The 25488-nt window shown below is 36.1% G+C and overlaps 1 protein-coding gene across 1 annotated transcript in view; it reads left to right on the top strand.

Annotated features, from left to right (window-relative positions):
- SPRED1 (sprouty related EVH1 domain containing 1) overlaps positions 1 to 24950 on the top strand; it is a 123149-nt gene extending 98199 nt beyond the window's left edge. Inside the window, exons 5-7 of the mRNA XM_006073014.4 lie at positions 10649 to 10801; positions 18338 to 18439; positions 21098 to 24950. Coding sequence (XP_006073076.2) covers positions 10649 to 10801; positions 18338 to 18439; positions 21098 to 21748 — 906 coding nt within the window. The 3' untranslated portion in view covers positions 21749 to 24950. The remainder of the gene's footprint in view (positions 1 to 10648; positions 10802 to 18337; positions 18440 to 21097) is intronic.
- Positions 24951 to 25488: the final 538 nt, after the last annotated feature.

Raw genomic sequence — 25488 nt, 5'->3', positions numbered from 1 at the left:
TGGTAGGTAACACTTTAACATGGGTCATTAAGTACTATCTTATAGTTCAGTTCCTGTAACCTTTATGTTTTAGAATGAGTTTTATTTAATTACTAACAAGGGGGAAAAACTGTATATAATCTTTTTGCATAATGTTTGTCATTGAATTTTTTTCTTGACTCTTAAACTTCATGTAGAATCTTTGGATAGTTAGAAAACTATAAAGAAGAAATCAGGAATCATTTATCCCTACCCCAGAGGTAATTGCTGTTTTAAAGATTTTGGGTACTTCTGCCTCAGTTTTTCTGTTGTAGTCAAATACCAAGTAGGGAAAACCACTAGACCATTCAGGTATGACATAAATCAAATCTGTTACAATTATACAGTGGAAGTGACAAATAGATTCAAGGGATTAGATCTGATAGAGTGCCTGAAGAACTATGGATGGAGTATAGGAGGCAGTGATCAAGACCATCCCCAAGAACAAAATGCAAAAAGGCAAAATAGTTGTCTGAGGAGGCCTTAGAAATAGCTGAAAAAAGAAGAGAAGCTGAAGGCAAAGGAGAGAAGGAAAGATATACCCGTTTGAATGCAGTTCCAAAGAACAGCAAGGAGATATAAGAAAGCCTTCCTTAGCGATCAATGCAAGGAAATAGAGGAAAACAATAGAATGGGAAAGACTAGAGGTCTCTTCAAGAAAATTAGAGATACCAAGGGAACATTTTACGTAAAGGTAGGCACAATAAAGGATAGAAATGGTATGGACCTGACCAAAGCAGAAGATATTAAGAAGAGATGCAAGAATACACAGAAGAACTGTACAAAAAAGATCTTCATGACCCAGATAACCACGATAGTGTGATCACTCACCTAGAGCCAGACATCCTGGAATGCAAAGTCAGGTGGGCCTTAAGAAACATCACTATGAACAAAGCTAGTGGAGGTGATGGAATTCCAGTTGAGCTATTTCAAATCCTGAAAGATGATGCTGTGAAAGTGCTGCACTCAATATGCCAGCAAGTTTGGAAAAACTCAGCAGTGACCACAGGACTGGAAAAGGCCAGTTTTCATTCCAATCCCAAAGAAAGGGAATGCCAAAGAATGTTCAAACTACTGCACAATTGCACTCATCTCACACGCTAGCAAAGTAATGCTCAAAATTCTCCCAGCAAGGCTTCAACAGTATGTGACTGTGAACTTCCAGATGTTCAAGCTGGACTTAGAAAAGGCAGAGGAACCAGAGATCAAAGTGCCAACATCCATTGGATCATAGAAAAAGCAAGAGAATTCTAGAAAAACATCTGCTTCATTGACTACACCAAAGCCTTTGTGTGGACACCAAACTGGAAAAATTCTGAAAGAGATGAGAATACCAGACCACCTTACCTGCCTTCTGAGAAATCTGTATGCAGGGTAAGAAGCAACAGTTAAAACTGGACATGAAACAATGAACTGGTTCCAAATTGGGAAAGGAGTATATCAAGGCTGTATATTGTCGTCCTACTTATTTAACTTACATGCAGAGTGAAGTGAAGTGAAAGTCACTCACTTGTGTCTGAATCTTTGTGACCCCATGGACTATACAGTCCATGGAATTCTCCAGGCCAGAATACTGGGGTGGTAGCCTCCAGGGGATCTTCCCTATCCAGGGATTGAATCCAGGTCTCCTGCATTGCAGGCAGATTCTTTATCAGCTGAGCCACAGAGTACATCATGTGAAATGTTGGGCTGGATGAATCACAAGCTGGAATCAATATTTCCGGAAGAAATATCAATACCCTTAGTTATGCAGATGAGACCACCCTTATGGCAGAATGTGAAGAAGAACTAAAGAGCCTCTTAGTGAAGGTGCAAGAGGAGAGTGAAAATGCTGGCTTAAAACTCAACATTGAGAAAACTAAGATCATGGCATCCAGTCCCATCACTGCCTGGCAAATAGATGGGGAAACAATGGAAACAGTGACAGACTATTTTCTTGGCCTCCAAAATCACCCTGGATGGTGACTGCAGCCATGAAATTAAAAGACACTTGCTCCTCGGAAGAAAAGCTATGAGAAACCTAGACAGCATATTAAAAAGCAGAAACATTACCAACAAAGGCCTGTCTAGTGAAAGCTGTTTTTTCCAGTTCAAGTATGGACGTGAGAGTTGGACCATAAAGAAAACTGAGTGCCAAAGAATTGATGCTTTTGAACTGTGGTGTTGGAGAAGAGTCCCTTGGACTGCAAGGAGATCAAACCAGTCAATCCTAAAGGAAATCAGTCCTGAATGTTCATTGGAAGGACTGATGCTGTAGCTGAAGCTACCTGATGTGAAGAACTGACTCATTGGAAAATATCCTTTAGCTGGGAAACTTTGAAGACAGGAGGAGAAGGGGACAACAGAGAATGAGATGGTAGGATGGCATCATTAACTTGATGGACATGAGTTTGAGCAAGCTCTAGGAGGTGGTTATGGACAGGGAAGCCTGGTATTCTGCAGTCCATGGGGTCGCAAAGAGTCAGACACGACTGAGTGACTGAACTGAACTAACTGAAAATCACCATTAGAATCAATCTCTTCTCCATTTTGATTGTGTCCTTGATCGGATTTTTGTTTGTATTGGTAACAGTAGAGATTGTGGTTATTGAAATTTAGTAAAAAGTCATAGAATTTGAACCCACACAGTCTGATTTCAGAGACCTTGAATTTAGCCATTATTTTATGTAACTACGACTGATCTGATCTGATACTACAGTTTATTTAACCATTCATGTTTCTTTGAACATTTACTTAGTTTCCATGGTCATATACATTAATTTTTGTTGATATTTCTGAATGTGACCTTAGGATAAAATCCTAGAAATATATTCACCAGTTAAAGGATTGTCTAAAAATTTTTAGTTTGTAGGAACTATGCAACTACAGCCTGCCTATTAACTAAGAAACAGATTTACAGACAATAAACAATCCCTGAACACCTAATACCACTTTTAAGCCAAACCTAACTTTTTGCGTACACCTATGGCTGATTCATGTTGATGTTTGACAGGAAACAACAAAGTTCTGTAAAGTAATTACCTTCAATTAAAAAATAGACAAATTTTTTTAAAAAATAAAAAGAAAACATAGGTTAGTATTTCAGTTGATTAATCTAGGTTGAAGAACTTGTTTTTCTTGTTTTTGCTGGACATTGTATCTTGGTATTTTTCTCATATTCCTTCCATATTATTTCATCACTGATTATTGTGTTCAGATTGCCTAAACAAAATACTATATATGCTATTAATGTTTTAAGACAAAGCTCATAGACTTGTAAAATTAAAAATTCAAGGTTAGTTTATTCCTAAGATAATGAAAAATAATTAAAAGAAACCTAGGGAACAGGAGACATTTGTGGTCAAATCTAAAATGCGTTGCTGCCACATCAAAGTATAAATAGTAATTTTGTTGGGCTTGTAGAATTACTAGTAATATATTCCCCCTTTCTCTGCTTTCTAAGTTTGCATGTGCTCAGTGCTCAATTGCTAAGTTGGGTCCTAGTCTTTGTGACCCCATGGACTATAACCAACCAGGCTTCTCTGTCCAGGAGATGTCACCAGTCAAGAATACTGGAGTGGGTTGTCATGCCCTTCTCCAGGTAATCTCTGGATCCAGTGATTGAACCCATGTCTCTTATGTCCCCTGCATTGGCAGATGGCCAACTAGCACCACCTGGGAAGCCCAAAATATAAGATTTCTTATCAAAGAACATTTCTATTTTTTTCCATCATGCTAAAATAAACTAGTAGTATAATTATTTAAAACTTCTCTTATTAGATATGACCCAGTCACACACTCAGACCTGTGATTTGTGATATATAAGAATTAAAGTTTGGAGCAGTTGATAGACTGTAATACTCATCTAACCACCTTTCTTCACACTAGATTATTTATTGGGAACAATACATTTTAAAAAGTTTGCAGAACAATGCTATTTTCTCTGCCTCAGAATTAATTTAGGGAGACAGGACAAAAGGAGGAAAAAAGCAAAATCTGTATTTATTTTCTCTACAACTGTCTTCTAGACTTATGTTCTAATTGAGATGGAAAATAGATGGGGAAACAGTGGAAACAGTGTCAGGCTTTATTTTTGGGGGGCTCCAAAATCACTGCAGATGGTGACTGCAGCCATGAAATTAAAAGACGCTTACTCCTCGGAAGGAAAGTTATGACCAACCTAAATAGCATATTCAAAAGCAGAGACATTACTTTGCCAACAAAGGTTCGTCTAGTCAAGGCTATGGTTTTTCCTGCGGTCATGTATGGATGTGAGAGTTGGACTGTGAAGAAGGCTGAGCGCCGAAGAATTGATGCTTTTGAACTGTGGTGTTGGAGAAGACTCTTGAGAGTCCCTTGGACTGCAAAGAGATCCAACTGGTCCATTCTGAAGGAGATCAGTCCTGGGTGTTCTTTAGAAGGAATGATGCTAAAGCTGAAACTCCAGTACTTTGGCTACCTCATGCAAAGAATTGACTCATTGGAAAAGACTGATGCTGGGAGGGATTGGGGGCAGGAGGAGAAGGGGACGACAGAGGATGAGATGGCTGGATGGCATCACTGACTCGATGGACGTGAGTCTGGGTGAACTCCGGGAGTTGGTGATGGACAGGGAGGCCTGGCGTGCTCCGATTCATGGGGTCGCAAAGAGTCGGACACGACTGAGTGACTGAACTGAACTGAACAGCTAAAATTATTAATTTATACTGCATCCTTTTGCCTCTGCACACAAAAATTGCTTTATTAATCTTAGAGAGAGATAAAGCTAAACTATCTCTGAGCAACCATAGGAGAGTAATTACTATACAAGCCTACGAGAGTGAAGCAGGTTTCCACTGTACATTAAATATTGGCATAGTTTACTTTTTAGATAATACAGAGGAGCCAGTGTACTAAAAGCATTGGATGTATGCTACAGCTATAGACAACTTTTTAAAAGATGAAGATTGTGCATATGTATGTACATTCTTTGTGGCTTTCATGTATTAAATTTTCTGCTCTTGTGGAAGATTTTCCACAACCTAATTTGAGGTTATATCCCTATTCCTGTAGTTAATTACTTCTTCTAAAGAGTTACAATCCAATTAAAAAATTCAAAAGTTAGCCAGAATACTTTTTGCCTTTTTACTCTTACCCAAATTTTTAAAAATGTTTTGGCTTTTATTAATTTTAATAACAAATAGTACAAATTTTTTTAATAAAATGACAATTTTTTTCTTATGAGTTTGGCAAAAAATTAACTGCTTTATCTTAGGCAAGTTACATAATCTCTTTAAGCTTTAGTTTCTTCTTGTGGAGTAGAGATAAAATAACACCAAGTACCTTGAAGGGTTGTTGTGAGGATTAAATGAATTAAATAATGGATCAACAGACATATAGGTGATTATAGAATATTGACTAGAGTTCCCTGTGCTATGTAGTAGTCCTTGTTGTTTATCTCTTTTATATATAGTAGTGTCTATATGTTAATCCCAAACTCTGAAAAGGAGTTTTTGTAGTAGAAAATAGAAGATAATCTTTGTGGGCAGAGGAAATGACATGTACAAAGAATCAGAATTGTGAAATGTCAGACGGTCCTGGAGAGAAACAGGGTAGTAAATAATCTTAAACAGAAAGTGATTATAAAACCGTGGAGTAGGAACCATGGTAAAGTGACAAACCTGTACATGCATTTGTTAGTGCTTTTGTTCATTCTCAAAATTTCTTGTTCATGTAAAGAAAACACTAAATTTTAGGCCTAGTTCATTATTATAGAAATTAAGTAGCATATCCACAAATAAGAAAGTTGTGATAATGCCTAGATGTAGAACATTGTTTGTGGATATGTAAATTGTTAAAACCACCTTGGAAAATAATTTTTATTTTATAAATCAGAGCATACATGTGTTTTATAATTCCAGCATCTCTACCTGTGGTATAGGTACCAGAAAAATTATTTTAAATGTGTATCATGAGGCCTGTAGAAGAATGTTCTTAGCACTGTTGTTTGAAATAGCAAAAAATTAAGTGTTTTATCTTAGTCAAGTTACATAATCTCTTTAAGCTTTAGTTTCTACTTGTAGAGACAAAATAATGCCAACTACCTTGAAGGGTTGTTGTGAGGATTAAATGAATTAAATCATGTAAAGTACTTGGGACAATGTCTGATACATAGAAAGTGCTTAATATATGTTAGCTGTCAACACTACAAGTGAAAAGGAGTGAGCTATTGCTACATATGTCAACATGAATAAATTTCATGCAAAAAAAGTTGAGCAAGAAAAGCAGGTTCCATAATGTCCCAAGTAGCATGGTATCAGTCAAAATCCAGAAACATCTATAACTAAATATTGTTTAGAAATCATATTTGTGTGGTAAAACTGTACAGAAGCGTAAGAAATTGGAAATAAAAAACTACTTCAAGATAATATTTTCCTATATAGGTGATATAGATAGGGGATGCTGTTGTCGTATTGATGTTATTTGTTGTCTTGGTTATTTCTCTTTTTGAAGTTGGGTGATAACTATGCACATATTTACTTTATTACCTTTATGTTACTATATCTGTAGTCCTTTATATAAAATATTTCCTAAGGGAAATGTCAGTGGTTTGGTGTATATCCTTCCTTATACTAATAAAATTTTAAAATATCTGTTTATCCATCCTTTCAAATTGACAAATAGGATCATGTCATATTAACAATTGTATACCTAGCTTTTTTTTTCATTTAGCAATTCTTGTGAGTACTGCATACAGATCTTTTTAATGGCTTTTAGAATTTATCATATATATATATATATCATAAATTTTTAACCAGTCCCATGGTCATACAGCCATAGGATATTTTCTTTGTTCTTATCTTTTTTGTTAAAAAAAAGTGCTAAGATGATTATTTGTTTATGTATGTATCTGTATAAAAGTTTCTCAAAGAAGAATTGCACTCTCACCAACAGTACAAAATATTATTTCTCCATACCCTTCCTAGTATCGAGTATTATTATGTATATTTTCCATCCTTTCTAGTCTGTATAAAAATTGGCATCATAGTTTTAAATCTTTAATTGAAGTCCACCGTCTTTTCATGTATTTATTATGTTTCTTTTTCCTATGAAATAAACGAGACTTTATCTTGTATCTCAGTGCTTCTAGAGTGAGAGAGCCCATTTCTATGGATTGCATAAATTGTTTATCTTATGAAAACATTCCTCAGACAGTAATGATTCTCTGCCCTCTATTTTCCAGTGTGTATAGGGCTCCCCAATAATTGGATAATTGATAATTGGATACCTTATAAGGATTCTGAGTAGGAAAACCAACAAATTTTCATGCCTAAACTTTAACGAGGCAATCATTTAGAAACCTGCTAAAATAAGAGGCAAAAAAATAATGAAAGCTTGCATTAAGAAAGTAGCTAAGTGGGTATGGAGAAGAGAAAATGGATTTGAAAAACACTCAGAATTTTAGCTTGTTTTTGAAAATTATTTTATTTTATTGACCAAAAGAGATATTCTGCCTGAATCTGAAGGATTTGAAACAAGGCTTGAACAATGTCTCAGTTTATTATTTCAAATACAGGGTGGCGGGGGTGGAGGGGGAGGGGATCTGCTTGGACTGGTTCATTAGTTAATGAATTATTTGAATATTTTGATAGAATATAATTGTGTTATATTTTAAAATACTATGTATACCTGTGGTGGATTCATTTTGATATTTGGCAAAACTAATACAATTATGTAAAGTTTAAAAATAAAATAAAATTTAAAAATAAAATAAAATACTATGATTTTACATGAAAATAAAGGGAGAAAGTATATACCTAGATTTTAAAAGAAACCCACCTTATAAAAAGTGAACAAGCTCTTGAAAATTGGAAAAGCGTTCATAATCATACTCAGGAATAGAATTAGCATTCATTTTATATCCTTTAAATCTTTTATCTTTTCACGCTTAAAATATGTAAATAAAACTTTATATATGGACTTTTTAGCATTAATTCTCCACAAAGTAGATATTATTCATAAGCCTAATTTCAAATGACCACTCATTATGTTAAGTGGATATACCATAATTTACATAACCATCCCATTAATTTGGGACATTAAAGTTGTTTCTTCATTTTTACTATTAAAAAATTTTCTGAGGAAAATATTTTATGCCTAAAGCTCTTTCCATTTAGTACATTTTTTTTCTTTACTAAATCGAGTAAATGTTCAAAATGTATACATGTTTTTAAAGCTTTTGATATATTTTATTAAAAGTGCTGTTCAGAAATGGTTGGCCCAGATTTTACTCCTGTGTATAGAATTAGCAGTGAATGAGAATGACCATTCTCCTATCACCACTTTTTTTTTAACTTCATCAGTTTAACATACATCTCAATTTAAGCTTGCTGAAAGAGATACAGTTAAGCAGTAGAAAAATGCCCTTTTTCTGTTAAAGATTCTCTACAAATGTTAGTTTCTCACAATTCACAGATAGTATATCCCTTATTGTAGATTGTAGACTGTACATTGAAGGTTTATTTGTTTTACCAGACTCCTGAAAGATGTTTTAGTTATTTTATTAACTGAGACACTTTGAGGTGTATAGCTGTAAATTTACTGTGTAGTATGAAATAATTCTATAGGTTAATTCCAGGTAGTTTGGTAAGCATTTAATAGTTGAACTAAATCATTTATTACCCAACTATCATCCACATGTTTATTTGTTTAATAATGAAATAATACTTTTTATATTTCCCTTTAAAAATGTATTTAATCAAAAAGAAATGTATTTACTGTTTAATGTACAGAATATAAGTATAATGAACCTTAGTCATACAGTAAAACACTGGGTCATGAAACCATTTTATATTTGTTCAGATACATATTTTTAAGTAAGTTTTATTTTACAATTGTTAAATGATTTCCGTTAGATTAGAATGCAGTAGAGACGACCTGATCCAGATAGTTGTCACCATAGAAAGCATAATTATTTTATGACCATTCCTGATACTATGACTAACACTGCAGTTTGTGCTTATTTATAGTTTTTAATCTCTTTGAGTTATCTCAGCTGACCCTGAGATTTTTAATACAAATATTGAACCCACTTTATAATAAAAAGGAATTGTGATTTAGAAAAGTCAGTTGCTCAAATTTTATACCCTAAGTGGATAAGACAGAGTTTCAACCTAGGCCCTTTCTCTAAGCCTTTTTGTTGTTCTTGTTGTTTTCTTCTATTCAAGTTGTTTATGATTTTTGACAATTACTTGGGTCATTTATTTTGAAAACTCTCTGGAACAAATATATTTCCTGAATTTTTTTTATTCTCAACTTTTATCATGCATTTTGAAAGAATGTTTGCTGGATACCATTATCTAGCCAACTCCTTTGCAGTAACTGAGCATTGTTATAACAGGGGACAACTATTAGGAAAATTATATAAAAATAGCAATTAACTGGGTTTGACACAATTAATTTTCAGTAGGCAGTAGATTCTCAGATACATTTTTAAAGTTTAATTGACTACTTCCTGATAAAATAGCAGCTTTTAGTTTTCAGAGCATTTTCGTATATATTATCTCACTAAATCCTTACAATAGTTAATAAAACTGTATAGGTATTATAATTATTTAATAATTAAAAAAACTGAGTCCCAGAGAAATAAAATGTCGCAAAACTACTTTGTTTCAGAGCAAGGGCCATATGTGCATTTATAAATTTATAATATCTTACCATTTAATGAGTATTGTTGTTGAATTTTAAAGTAAGCCAAATTTTAATGTTTTTATTTTTATAAAATAGATTGTAAAGGTTTCTCCTTTTAAAAATATTAGCCCTGTTATGATTACTATAAATATTTTAGAGTGAGGCAGTAGACGTATTACTGTCATTTTACTTGGTTGTCACTGTTTCTTCCCAGATAACTATATACTAATGGGAAAAATAATAGCAAGTAGTTATCTCATTTCTTAAAAGAAACAAAACCTTCTCAGGATTTTCTGTTTTCTGATATGCTAAGTTTCACTTATTCAGTATTTATTTCACAGAAATATTGTTTATGAAGTTTCAAAGCATTTCATTCTTGACTGTCATTGATTGACATGTCTCCTTCCCTAAGTCCGTATATGATTTGAATCCTTCAAAGTAATCCATAAATTAAGGCTAATAATTAATTTCCTTATTGAACAAGATCATAGACTACTACCTTCCTTCTTTGACTTCATATCATATCATCACCTTCTTTCCCTCATATCATACAGTACAGTCTTTGGTACTGTGTAAAAAACAATTTTTAAAGAAAATTTTCAAAGTAACAATTTTACTGATTTGCATTTTCTTCCTCATAATTTCTTCACTTTCTGTGTACATATTACTTTTAGTTATAACTAACAGCTTTACTATAATCAGATACATCTCTCACATGGCATGGTTAGCCTTCTGATTCATCCTATATTGTTTTCTATAGATGGTCCCTTTTGCTCATAAACTTGAGTTTGTTTTTTTTTTTAATTCATACTCTGTTATTTTGACATGGCTTCATAATGTGTATTTGATTTTGGGGAACTGCCATACACAGTGATGGTGCTACATATTGACCAACTTGCTGAATTCTTGTTAGTGAAGGTATTTTATTTTGTTGTTGTTTTCATATTCTGGCAACTAATGAGTTGGGGATTGTTCCCATTAGGCAGCTGAAGAAGATACTTCCAGTTCTCTAGTGAAAGATCATCTTTTCCATCAAGATACCGTGGTTACCAGTGAGCCTTACAGAAGCTCAAGACCTTCTCCCTTTGAAGGTCTGAATGCCAGAAGTGTCTACCTGCGAAGCCAAGCCAATCAGGTGAGAAAATAAATAATCTTTTCCAGCATCAGGGTCTTTTCCAATGAGTCTGACTAGAAGCCTGACTAGAAGCTTATCACTTTTGTGGATCTTGTTAAAAGAACTAGTTGTTGGTTTCATGATATTCTCCATTAATTTCCTGCTTTCAATTTAATTGATTCCTACACTAATTCTTATTGTTTCTTTTCTTTACCTTATTTTGATTGAATCTTCTTTTTCTCGTTTCCCAAGGTTCAGTTCAGTCCATTCGCTTAGTCGTGTCTGACTTTTTATGACCCCATGGACTGCAGCACGCCAGGCTTCCCTCTCCATCACCAGCTCTTGGAACTTACTCAAACTAATGCCCATCAAGTCTGTGATGCCATCCAACCATCTCATCCTCTGTTGTCCCCTTCTCCTCCTGCCTTCAATCTTTCCCCGCATCAGGGTCTTTTCCAGTGAGTCAGTTCTTCACATTAGGTGGCCAAAGTATTGACGTTTCAGCTTCAGCATCAGTCCTTCCAATTAATATTTAGGACTGATTTCCTTTAGGATGGACTGGTTGGATTTCCTTATAGTCCAAGGGACTCTCAAGAGTCTTCACCAGCACCACAGTTCAAAAGCATCAATTCTCCAGTGCTCAGCTTTCTTTATAGTCCAGCTGTCAATCCATACATGACTACTAGAAAAACTATAGCTTTGACTGGATGGACCTTTGTGGCAAAGTAATGTCTCTGCTCTTTAATATGCTGTCTAGGTTGGTCCTACCTTTTCTTCCAAGGAGCAAGCGTCTTTTAATTTCATGGCTGCAATCACCATCTGCAGTGATTTTGGAGCCCAGAAAAATAAACTCTGTCACTGTTTCCATTGTTTCCCCATCCATTTGCCATGAAGTGATGGGACTGAATGCCATGATCTTAGTTTTCTGAATGTTGAGTTTTAAGTCATTGTTTTCACTCTCTCACTTTCATCAAGAAGCTCTTTACTTCGCTTTCTGTGATAAGGGTGGTGTCATCTGCATATCTGAGGCTATTCGTATTTCTCCTGGCAATCTTCTTTCTAGTTTGTGCTTCATCCAGCCCAGCATTTCTCATGATGTACTCTGCATATAAGTTAAATAAATAGGGTGACAATATACAGCCTTGACGTACTCCTTTCCCAATTTGGAACCAGTCTGGTGTTCATGTCCAATTCTAACTGTTGCTTCTTGACCTGCAAACGGATTTCTCAGGAGACAGGTCAGGTGATCTGGTATTCCGCATCTCTTTCAGAATTTTCCAGTTTGTTGTGTTCCACATAGTCAAAGGCTTCAACATAGTCAATAAAGCAGAAGTAGATGTTTTTCTGGAACTCTCTTGCTTTTTTGATGATCCAACAGATTTGGCAGTTTGATCCCTGGTTCCTCTGCCTTTTCTAAATCCAGCTTGAACATCTGGAAGTTCACGGTTCATGTACCGTTGAGGTCTGGCTTAGAGAATTTTGAGTGTTACTTTGCTAGTGTGTGAGGTGAATGTAATTGTGTGGTAGTTTGCACAATTAAGGTAGAAACTTCTATTATTAATTTTAGATCTTTGCTAAAAATACATTCAATGCTATAAATTTCCCTCTGTGCACTACTGTCACTGTATCCCACAGCGTTTGATAAGTTGTGTTTCATTTCTTTTTAGTTCAAAATACTTTTGATTTCTCTTGAGATTTCTTCTTTGACCCATGTGCTTAGAACTGTGTCGTTTAGCTGCTAACTTATTTGGGGATTTTCCAGGTATCCTCTTACTGAATTCTAGTTTAATTCCTCTGTGATCTGAGAACACACATTGTATGATTTCTACTCTTTTAAGTTTGTTAAGGTCCATTTTATGTCCCAGATTGGTCTGTCTTCGTTAATGTTCCATGTAAGCTTGAGAAAATATGTATTCTGCTCTTGTTAGATGAAGTTTTCTTTAGATGTCTCTGTATCCATTTGTTTGAAAGTATTGTTTAGTTCACCTCTGTGCTTACTGATTTTCTGCTTGCTGAATCTATCCATTTCTGAGAGAGGGATATTGAAGTTTCCAGCTATAGTAATTGGTACATCCGTTCCCTTGCAGTTTTACCAGTTGTTGCCTCATGTAACTTGATGCTGTGTTGTTAAGCATGTACACATTAAAGATTGTTATGTCTTCATGGGGGATTTAACCCCTGTATTATATAATGCCATTCTTTATCACTGGTAATTTTCCTTGCTTTGAAGCTCCCTCTGTCTGTATTTGTATTTTCTTTTGGCTAGTGGTAGCATGGTATATTCGGAGATGGAAATGGCAACCCACTCCAATACTCTTGCCTGGAAAATCCCATGCGCGGAGGAGCCTGGTAGGCTGCAGTCTATGGAGTCGCTAAGAGTCGGACACGACTGAGCGACTTCCCTTTCACTTTTCACTTTTGTGCATTGGAGAAGGAAATGGCAACCCTCTCCAGTGTTCTTGCCTGGAGAATCCCAGGGATGGGGGAGCCTGGTGGGCTGCCATCTATGGGGTCGCACAGAGTCGGACACGACTGGAGCGACTTAGCAGCAGCAGCATGGTATATTATACTTCATTCATTTACTTTTCCGTTAACAGTAAACTGCTTTACAGATAGTGGGTGAATTCTATATTAGCAGTAATCCTAATTCCTCCTTCCATTTCTTCTATCATTGCTGTCATCCATTTCACTTTATATGCATATACCTGTATATGTATAGGTATGTAAATAGATGCTGATTTTTGAGCAAACCTCTGTCTTAGCTCAATTAAGAATAAGAAAATTAAAAGTTTATATTATTTTCCCTTGTTTCTCCTAAAATGTTCCATTGTCATGTAGATCCAAGTTTCTGACCTATGTATTTTCCTACTCTCTGAGGAACATCTGTTAACATTTCTTATAAGGCATGTCTGCCAGCAAGAAATTTCCTCAATTTTTGTTGCCTAAGAAAGTCTTTCTCTCTCACTTTTTAAAAACTGATCTTTTTTTAAATTTAAGGTGTTGCTTTTACATAATAGTTTATGCCTCTTAATCCCCTTCCCACATGTTGCCTGCCCCTTCCCTGTCCCCACTGATAGCCACTCATTTGTTTTCTATATCTGTGAATCTGTTTATTTTCTGTTATATACAATATTGTGTTAAATTTTTTAGATTCCACATATAAGTGATGTCATACAGTATTTGTTTTTCTCTGCCTGACTTATTTTACTTAGTGAAATAACCCTCCAAGTTTATCTATATTGGTGCACAGGTCAAATTTCCATTCTTTTTTCATGACTGAGTAGTATTCCTCTGTGTGTGTGTGTGTGTGTGTGTGTGTGTGTGTGTGTGTGTACACACCACATCTTATCCATTTGTCTGTTGATGGACACTTGTTTTCATATCTTGGCAATTGTAAATAATGCTGCTATGACCATTCCTTTGTGGCTCAGCTTGTGAAGAATCTACCTCCAATGCAGGAGACCTGGGTTCAATTCCTGGGTTGGGAAGAGCCCCTGGAGAAGGGAAAGGCTACCCACTACAGTATTCTGGCCTCAGAATTCCATGGACTGTATAGTCCATGGGGTTGCAAAGAGTTGGACACAGATCTGATAGATAGAGTGCCTGATGAACTATGGAATGAGGTTCGTGACATTGTACAGGAGACAGGGATCAATACCATCCCCATGGAAAAGAAATGCCAAAAAGCAAAAAGGCTGTCTGGGGAGGCCTTACAAATAGCTGTGAAAAGAAGAGAAGCAAAAAGCAAAGGAGAAAAGGAAAGATATAAGCATCTGAATGCAGAGTTCCAAAGAATAGCAAGAAGAGATAAGAAAGCCTTCCTCAGCGATCAATGCAAAGAAATAGAGGAAAACAACAGAATGGGAAAGACTAGAGATCTCTTCAAGAAAATTAGAGATACCAAGGGAACATTTCATGCAAAGATGGGCTCGATAAAGGACAGAAATGGTATGGACCTAACAGAAGCAGAAGATATTAAGAAGAGGTGGCAAGAATACACAGAAGAACTGTACAAAAAAGATCTTCACGACCCAGATAATCACAATGGTGTAATCACTCATCTAGAGCCAGACATCCTGGAATTCAGTGAAGTCAAGTGGGCCTTAGAAAGCATCACTACAAACAAAGCTAGTGGAGGTGATGGAATTCCAGTTGAGCTATTTCAAATCCTGAAAGATGATGCTGTGTAAGTGCTGCACTCAATATGCCAGCACATTTGGAAAACTCAGCAGTGGCCACAGGACTGGAAAAGGTCAGTTTTCATTCCAGTCCCAAAGAAAGGCAAAGCCAAAGAATGCTCAAACTACTGCACAATTGCACTCATCTCACACGCTAGTAAAGTAATGCTCAAAATTCTCCAAGCCAGGCTTCAGCAAAACGTGAACCGTGAACTTCCAGATGTTCAAGCTGGTTTTAGAAAAAGCAGAGGAACCAGAGATCAAATTGCCAACATCTGCTGGATCATGGAAAAAGCAAGAGAGTTCCAGAAAAACATCTATTTCTGCTTTATTGACTATGCCAAAGCCTTTGACTGTGTGGATCACAATAAACTGTGGAAAATTCTGAAAGAGATGAGAATACCAGACCACCTGACCTGCCTCTTCAGAAATCTGTATGCCAGTCAGGAAGCAACAGTTAGAACTGGACATGGAACAACAGACTGGTTCCAAATAGGAAAAGGAGTACGTCAAGGCTGTATATTGTCACCCTGCTTATTTAACTTCTATGCAGAGTACATCATGAGAAACACTGGACTGGAAGAAACACAAGCTGGAATCAAGATTGCCGGGAGAAATATCAATAACCTCAGATATGCAGATGACACCACCCTGATGGCAGAAAGGAACTAAAAAGCCTCTTGATGAAAGTGAAAGAGGAGAGTGAAAAAGTTGGCTTAAAGCTCAACATTCAGAAAACGAAGATCATGGCATCCGGTCCCATCACTTCATGGGAAATAGATGGGGAAACAGTGGAAACAGTGTCAGACTTTATTTTGGGGGGCTGCAAAATCACTGCAGGTGATGACTGCAGCCATGAAATTAAAAGACGCTTCCTCCTTGGAAGGAAAGTTATGACCAACCTAGATAGCATATTCAAAAGCAGAGACGTTACTTTGCCAACAAAGGTCCATCTAGTCAAGGCTATGGTTTTTCCTGTGGTCATGTATGGATGTGAGAGTTGGACTGTGAAGAAGGCTGAGCGCCGAAGAATTGATGCTTTTGAACTGTGGTGTTGGAGAAGACTCTTGAGAGTCCCTTGGACTGCAAGGAGATCCAACCAGTCCATTCTGAAGGAGATCAGCCCTGGGATTTCTTTGGAAGGAATGATGCTAAAGCTGAAACTCCAGTACTTTGGCCACCTCATGCGAAGAATTGACTCATTGGGAAAGACTGATGATGGGAGGGATTGGGGGCAGGAGGAAAAGGGGACGACAGAGGATGAGATGGCTGGATGGCATCACTGACTCGATGGACCTGAGTCTGAGTGAACTCTGGGAGTTGGTGATGGACAGGGAAGCCTGGCGTGCTGCGATTCATGGGTTCACAAAGTGTCGGACACAACTGAGCTTCTGAACTGAACTGAACTGAAACGACTTTAACTTTCACATGAATATGGGGTACATATATCTTTTTGAGTTAGTGTTTTTGTTTCTTTCATATATTTACTCAGAAGTGGAATTGTTGGATCATATGGTAGCTCTATTTTTAGTTATTTGAGAAACCTTCATACTCTTTTCCACAGTGATTGCACCAATACAGTGCCACCAGTCTCCTTCACTTTTGAAGGATAATTTTACAGGTTACAGAATTCTAGGTTGGAGGACTTTTTCTCTTACCACTTAAAGTATTTCACTTCACTCTTCTTGTTTACATGGTTTCTGCAAAGAAGTCCAATGTAATTATTTTTTAAAAGTAAATTATTTTTCCTCTGGCATCTTTCAGAATTTTTTTATCTTTGTTTTTTTGTTTATAGTTTGAAAATTATATGCTTAGATGCTTTTCTTTTCTTTTTCATTTTCTTGCTTGATACTCTCTGAGCTTCTTGGATCTGTGACTTGACATCTGACATTAATTTGGGTAAATTCTTAGTCATTATTATTTCATATATTTCTTTTGTTATTTTCATTCTTTTCTTCTTCTGATCATTTTATCTTGTGTATATGTACAAAATTACACATTTTGAAATTCTTGTACTGTTCTTAAATATTGTTCTTTTTTTCCCCCACTTTTTGTTCACTTTCCTTTCAATTTTGGAAATTGCTATATTCACATACTCAGAGGTGTTTTACCCAGCCATGTCCAGTCTACTAAGCTCATCAAAGGTATTCTTCATTCTCTTAGTGCTTTTGATCTCTAGCTTTGGGGTAGAGCTGGTGGTGGTTTTCTTTATTAGGATTTCCGACTCTCCGTTTGCATTGCTCATTTGTTTTTGTATTCTATCTTGCTTTATATTTTAGAGTGCTTAGCATATTGATCATAGTTGTTTTAAATTCTTAGCCTGCTGTTTCTAATATCCCTGTCATATCTGGTTCTGATGCTTGTTGTGACATTTCAGAATATATTTTTGTCTTTTGGTGTAATTTTTAATATTTTTTTGATTGCTAGACATCATGTGCTAGGTAAAGGAACTACTGTAAATAAGCCTTTAGTGATAGAGTGGTAATGTGTGTGAGGAAAGAAAGCATTCTATGGTTGTGATGAGGTATCAGTCTTTAAGTCTAAGGTTTTCCCTCTGGATTGTGCATTTCAATTATATATATATTGTTTCTCCCCCTTTAGGTGGATCAGGTGGTTTGAGATGATGAGGGTTGGGTATATATACCCTCCTGACTCTGATAATATTCATAGTAGGTCAGGCTCTGGTTCATTAGTGTTTCCTGAGGACAAGTCTTGTTACAAAGAGTGTTCCAGCACATTTCATAATGGTTCTTTCTCCCCTCTCCATGCTGGAAGCATGCAGGGATTTTTCTGATACTTACCATGTAAACTTGGTTGAGCTGTTAGAGGTAAACTGACAGAAGCTTGGGGACGTCACAATTACTGCCTTCCCCCTCCCCTAGGAGTGTTTAACTCCCAGTTTTCTATCCTGAGCCTCCAGCAATTTGTCAATTACCGTTGAGATTTTTTTTTTTTTTTTTCCCCCTACCCTGACACTGGTTTCCATGGTGATCTCTACTCATGAGTCTCTGCAGTCTTAGGTGTGGGGTTTGTCCTGTCTTCCTCTCTCATGGATCTAAGAAGAGTTGTTGATATTTTTATTGTTATTCCCCCCTTTTTTTTATTTGTAATTGCAGCAGAATGGCAACTTCAAGTTCCTTACATGCTGAAACTGAAACCAGAAGTGAAGTGTATGCTACTTTTTAATTTCATTTTAAATGTATTGAGAAAGATCTGAGTTTAAATAATAAACAGGATGACTCATAATAATTTTTATTAAAACCATTTTGAAAAACCTTACTACTAATAGATTATGGAGTTTTGAAATACATAGTTTCATTAAAAATAAAATAAGAAATGTGTTCTTTTGTCACTAAACTAGGAATTGTTTGTATTTTAGATAATGTTCAGTCATCCAGGCCTAGACATTCAGGACAGAAGTATAGAATATGGACAGCGGCAAATGCCCAAGGAAAGTGGAGGCCTGAAGTCCCAAAATAAGGTAAGAAATCTTAGTTTTATCCTCTGATTTGGCATGTAACTAATTAACGTATGAGTGAAATTTCCAGTCTTTCTAATTCTCCATGTAGTTGAATTATACTAGAGTTATTTTTTAGTGTTATAAACTTGCTTATTTTTTATATATACTTCTAAACCTCATTACTTAAATTTCCTCCAGATTTCTGGTTTGAGTCTGGGAGATTGTCACAGTGTGTTTATCACCAATAGGAATTGTTGTAACTTTCTGCATCCATCACTCCATCTTTAGTCCACACATGGAATTTTTTTAGCGGCAATTCCAAATATCTGGAGAATGAAAGTTTGGAAGCCCAACCTAGATTATGGGCTTACTTACAAACTTGTTACTGTGTCTTGTCACACTAGTCGCTTGTATGGGTGAAGGGAAAGGTCATTTTGATATATGCCCGAAAGATGTACTTTACCCCCTGAAACAGCCTACCGGAAAGGTGAGAGAGTATAGTGTGCTTTTCAGTCATTTTCAGAGACCTGTATAGCCAGACTATGAATACGTATACTTTGTGTTAGTTTGCTAGGTCTGTCATAACAAAATACCACAGACAGAGTGCCTTGAAAAACAAAAATATATTTGCACACAGTTCTGCAAACTGGAAGTCCAAGATCAAGGTCTTGATACATTTGGGTTCTTTCATGGCCTTACTCCTTGGCTTGTCAGTGGTCACCTTCTGATTGTGTTCCTTTTTTTCTCTTTACACACACATTTCTGGTGTCTTGTTCTTTGTGTGTCCAAATTTCCTCTTCGTATAAGGACACCAGTCAAATTGGATTAAGGCCTACCCTAAGGACCTTAGTTTAATCACTTTTTTAAAGGCTCTATTTCCAAATGCATTCACATTCTGAGATACTGGGGTTGGGGCCTCAACATATGAAATTGGAGGAAACACAGTTCAGCTTAGTTGAATTCAGCTGATGTTCTACCCTCTGGTCCCTCTTCTCACATGCAAAATATATTCACCTCATCTTAACACTCTGAAAGACTTAACCCATTCTATTTTTTTAAATATAAATTTATTTATTTTAATTGAAGGCTAATTATTTTACAATATTGTATTGGTTTTACCATACATTGACATAAATCCGCCACGGGTGTACATGTGTTCCCCATCCTAAACCCCCCTCCCACACTTAACCCATTCTAGTACTATCTCTAGGTCCAGTGTGTGCATACTAAGTCACTTCAGTCTTATCCATCTCTTTGTGACTCTATGGACTATAACCTACCAGTCTCCTCTGTCCATGGAATTCTCCAGACAAAAATAATGGAGTGGGTTGCCATGCCCTATTCTAGCGATTCTTCCAACCCAGGGATTGAACCCACATCTTATGTCTCCTGCATTGGCAGGTGGGTTCTTTACCAGTAGCACCACCAAGATCTCATCTAAATACCATCTAAGTGTGAGTGAGACTCAGTTTGATTTCATCCTGAGGCAAAATTCCTCTGGGCCCTTGAGAGAAGTAGCCCTACTCCCTTGGTGATAGTGTCATTCCTGAGAATTTCCCAGGGCTTCAAGTTCAGTTATATTTTGTTTTTAAAATTACACTTCAGTTTATCACTTTTCCTCTCATATTTTACTATAAACGGCAAGGAGGAACGAGGCTGTATCCTTAGCATTTTTCTTAGAAATTTCTGCTAAATATCCAAGTCCATCACTCACAAATTCTGCCTTCCACTAGAATACAATTCACCTGCATTCTTTGCCACTTTATAACAAGGGTCGTCTCTCCACCAGCGTCCAACCGTGTATTTATTTCTTGTTTCCATCTAGGACCCTCACCAGAAACGCCTTTAACGTTTGTGTTTCTACCAGGCCTCTCTTCACGATTACCTAGGCTTTTTATAACACACACCTCAAAACTCATTCAGCCTCTATCCATTATCCAGTTCCAAAGGCATTGCCACACTTTTGTATGCACAGCATCCCACTCCTTGCTACTGAAATCTGTATGAGTCAGGGTGCTCCAGAGAAATAGAACCAACAATATGTATATATAAAGAAAAAGACATTTACTTTAAGGAATGGCTTATGTGATGTTGTTGAGTCTCTAAGTCATGTCCGACTCCTTGGCAATCCCATGGTCTGTAGCCCACCAGGCCCTTCTGTCCATGGGATTTCCCGGGCAAAAATACTGGAGTGGGTTGCCATTTCCTTCTCCAGGGGATCTTCCCAACCCATGGCTGAAAGCCACTTCTCTTGCTTGGCAGGTGGGTTCTTTCCCACTGAGCCACCTGGGAAGCCCTCTGGGAGGCCCTACCCATATGATGGCATAGGTACATACATATTCAAAATCTTCAGAGTAGGCTATCATGCTTAAAACCCGAGCAAGAGCTGTAGTCTGTATCGAAGGGCAGTCTGCTGGCAGAATTCTTTCCTGCTCTTTCTTGGTCAGTCTTTGTATTATTAAAGCCTTGAACTGATTGGATGAGGGCCACCTATGTCATGGAAGATAATCTGTTATGCTTATATAGTCCACCCATTGAAATGTTAATCTCATCCAAGAAACATCTTCACTTAAACTTGCAAACTAATTGACCAAATATCTTGCACTGTGGCCCAGGCAAGTAGGCAATAAAATTAATCTTAACTGTTATTATTGCAATTTTCATCTCTTTCATTTTTAGGTCCCTTTGAAATCAATTCGACATGTCAGCTTTCAAGATGAGGATGAGATTGTCAGAATAAACCCTCGCGATATCTTAATACGTCGCTATGCAGACTATAGACATCCCGACATGTGGAAAAATGACCTGGAGAGAGATGATACTGATTCCAGTGTTCAGTTTTCTAAACCAGACAGCAAAAAATCAGACTATCTGTACTCTTGTGGGGATGAAACTAAGTTAAGTTCGCTCAAAGACTCTGTGGTATTTAAGACACAGCCTTCCTCATTAAAATTTAAGAAGTCAAAACGAAGAAAAGAAGATGGTGAACGTTCTCGCTGCGTATACTGCCAGGAAAGGTTTAATCATGAAGAAAATGGCAGGGGAAAATGTCAAGATGCTCCAGACCCTATTAAGAGATGCATATATCAAGTTAGTTGCATGCTCTGTGCAGAGAGCATGTTGTATCATTGTATGTCAGACTCAGAGGGAGATTTCTCTGACCCCTGTTCGTGTGACACTAGCGATGACAAGTTCTGCTTACGATGGTTAGCCCTAGTAGCTTTGTCTTTCATTGTACCATGTATGTGCTGCTACGTCCCTTTGAGAATGTGCCATCGTTGTGGTGAGGCGTGTGGGTGCTGTGGTGGGAAACATAAAGCTGCTGGATGAAAGCATCCAGTGACGAAGTGAGCTTAAAATCTTTGTGTCCAGGAATTAGCTAACTTGGATTTGTGGAAGCTTTTGGCAAGCATTATGCAGTCTTGCCTGGTATCCTTGGGGCCACACGTGGAGGAAGCAGAACTCATCGGTTCTTGGCATTTCACAAATGCTCGCCATGCCCTTTTCCCTGGAGTGCATGGCATGTTTTGTTAACAGGTTGTCAAGAGTATTTGCAAAAGGAAACCATTTCTGGTTATTGGCAATATAAAGTGAACATAAAATATGATCCAACTAAAAGGGATTAAATTTTTTTGGCATTTTTGTATATTTATGCATTAGGTGATGGGACCTTTGAAGGTTTAAATTCATTAAGATATAAACTAAAAGTGCACTAGGGGACAGTTGGATTTCAATTTAAGAAAAGTTAACACTTGGGAATTGTAAGAAGTAAAACAAGTGCAACTAAATCATTTATTAGTTGTTTTTTGAAAGCAGTTTTATGTATAAATAACAAATGTTTATATTTAACTAAATAAAAGGTACGAATTATTACATATAAAGCTTTTCTTCCCCTTCCTAGTTCTGAAGTAGATGTACATATATCTACTGTCACATTCCATTATATTTTGAATATTTTACTCATCTAGTTAATAACGTTTTTATTCCATGTGAATGATTTTATATTTTCATCGTCATTTCCCTTTGGCTACAGTTTATATTGAGTTATATCTGTACATTCTGGTAATCTAAAATCCTTATAAAATATTCTAATAGCCTTGAGTGACCAACTTTTTTTTTTTAAGCACAGATGTAATTGTCTAATGTTATGATGGGAACATAACACTTATTTTTATATAAAAAGAGACTGAGTAAACATTATAGAAAAAGTGAGGTTTTGGGTTGTTTTGTTTTGTTTGTGGTATTCAACCAGCAAGTTGTTTTCTTTCAGAATTTCCTCCTTTCAAAGAACTATATTGCATTTACAAATGTTTTACAAGGTGAAAAGTGCAACTGGATAGAGTCAAACAGTTTCCTCCTGAGATTTCCACTTACCATTCTGCTAATCCAGAGTATGTTCAGCTGTGTTAATAATATTTTAGCTTAATCCTCAGTGCTTATTGTCACATAACAATGATAACTTTTCTCATTGTATTTAAACTGACCAGAAGCAAAATTATGCTAAAGAGTGTGCTAAACTACCCCAGAAAAATATTCAATCCAACATCCTGAATGAAATATCTCGTTATGTTTAGATTTATTTTCTCTTGCAGAGCATAGTCCTACTGGATGTTTTATTTGCAAAGTAGTTGCATAAATGTCCGGCAAGCTGTTTGGAGTACTTTGGGGTCAAATTGTCTTTTTTTTTTTAAGTGTTACATTGAAACTCTAACCAAGTAAGGGGTTCCTAAAGGACATTCCCTTAAAGGGATAAAGTTGAGAAGTGTGCCTTTTTTTTAATGGCTTGAAGTTTCAGAAATGATCAAAATTAAAATCACACTACTGTTTGAAGCTCATTTTCTATGCAGGTTTTAAAATGTCATTTACATAATCATTTTTTTTACATATCACACTTAAAAGCTTGTGTTAGCTTTCTTCTTTTGCCCCAGATCAAACTGAACAATGTACATAACACTGTCTGTCTGTAAAATACTTTTTTTTAAGAAAGCATTTATATTTATATGACAGCTTGAACTGACAACATTGTGTATATAGATCATCTTGAAGTATTATTTCACATTGAAAAGAAGAAAAATATATTGATAACTATAGATGTTATGAAGAAGAGGTTATTTCTAGTTTTGTACTAAAAATCAATTGGTTGAACTAAGTCCAAAACACGACACTGTAGCAGCAGTTTTAAGTCTTATTTTTACTGTTTATATATTTGGATGCTGCTACGCCAGATGATCTTCATCCCTGAAGTTTTCAGCTAAACTTGGTTTCCTAGAATAGACTGTTAACTTTCAAAATTACTTTTTATTGATAAAATGGAAATACTGGTTTTCCTTGTGACTGAATTTTCATATTTGTAAGTGCTGAGTTTATAATTCAGGTTTGAGCAGGTGTGAATAACTGAAGAAAATAACTTGCTGGCTATATAGGAAAACGCTGTGGAAATGAACTGTGTATATACTTCTGGGAAGAACAAATGTAATCATTTCTTCTGTTGAGCACTAATCAGTATAGTGCAACTCCTGGTTCTGTACTGTATTTTATATGCAACATATATGCTTTAATATTTTAATGTTTGTGCATTAATATTTTCAATTTGTTTAACCACTTTGCTGCTAAGATCTTTCCGTCCCATCCCCAATTTTTCCTTTACAATTTTTAAACAAGTTTCTTCATTAAAAACTATGGTGATGAAATGGTTTTTATTTTACCTTGAATTTTTATAGTTTAACACACCAAGGTTCCAAATCAGTCTAGAAGGCTAACTCATAATGTTACCTGAATCCCTTATGTGGAAATTTTCTCTTGAGTAAATTAGAATTACTATGTGAAAACAAATGAATAGGTTAAATTTCTCATTCTTAAACGTATAGATACGTTTGGGAGCATTTTCTCAGTCTGCATACAGATTTGACACTGCCAATTGGCTTGTCCTCTAAAATCCTTCTTTTCAGTTTTAATCTGATAGTATAAGCAAATGGCTAAGCAAAACTGTTTAAGTAATAGTAAATACTGAAAGTGAAAACAAGAAGATTTTGATCTGATGGCTTGTTCAGAATTAATAATTCTTAAATGATTTTCCTCTGACTTGACAGGGGAATCACTTGATTTCTGAAGAAATACGAGGTATGTAACTTCAGCACCACCTACTGGATGATTTATAGACCATATGTGAGGTGGCAGTTGGGATCTGACAGGGTTCATCATTACTGCCAGTAAAGGGCTATTTAAGGGGCGGCCACCTCCAAATGGAGAAAGCAGGAATAAGAAATATCTCAAAAGAACTGTAAAACCAGTCTTTTCCCTAATGTGTCTTATTGGTCCTGAAAGATTTTAAGCACTTTTTTCCTTACGTATCCTGTTTTAAATATTTATCAATATTTGGAACTGGCAATCAAACTTAATGGATGTGCCGAAGCATTTATAGAACCAATTCTTTTAACTTGTAAAAGCCATTGGTAAAATGGTATTCTTTTCCTCCCATTACCAGTCAGGGAGAACTTTTTAGAAAAAATAAACGTCACTGTATTTCATCATGACAACTTCAGAGAGTGTGTGTGTCTCTGGGATGATATTGGGCAAGGGTTAGAATTTAAAGGGGAAAACTTAAAACTACCTATTTTCATTGGTTATTCAGCAGTGCCTAAAATGAACTTTTGAAGTAATACAAATGCACTTTCAATTCATGTGTATAGTGCCATCTGATATCTTGGGTAAGTCTTGCTTTTGCTTTTTCTCTCCCCAGCCCCTCTTAAGTGATCACCACAGAGATGATTCTCATTATTTATATGTGTCCAAAATGCAGGAAACATGTACTTCCCTCCAGATTCAGAGAAGCTTAAGGATGTTTGTTTTATGGAAATTCACTTTAGGTTTTGTGATACACTTTGGAATATGTGTTTTAAGATTGAGTTTTTTTATTTTAGCCCAAAGAGACATTAAATAAATATAACATTTTACTGCATAAAAATTTGAAAGCTTGTTACCTGGAAAACATAAATTCCTAACTAAATATTCTCATTCTTGATTTCCAGGATCACATATCTAAGTATATGAGGAAGCACTAGAAACTTGAA

Source organism: Bubalus bubalis, chromosome 11, assembly GCF_019923935.1.
Source record: "Bubalus bubalis isolate 160015118507 breed Murrah chromosome 11, NDDB_SH_1, whole genome shotgun sequence".
Lineage (NCBI taxonomy): Eukaryota > Metazoa > Chordata > Mammalia > Artiodactyla > Bovidae > Bubalus > Bubalus bubalis.
This window is presented reverse-complemented; position numbering and strand designations above follow the sequence as displayed.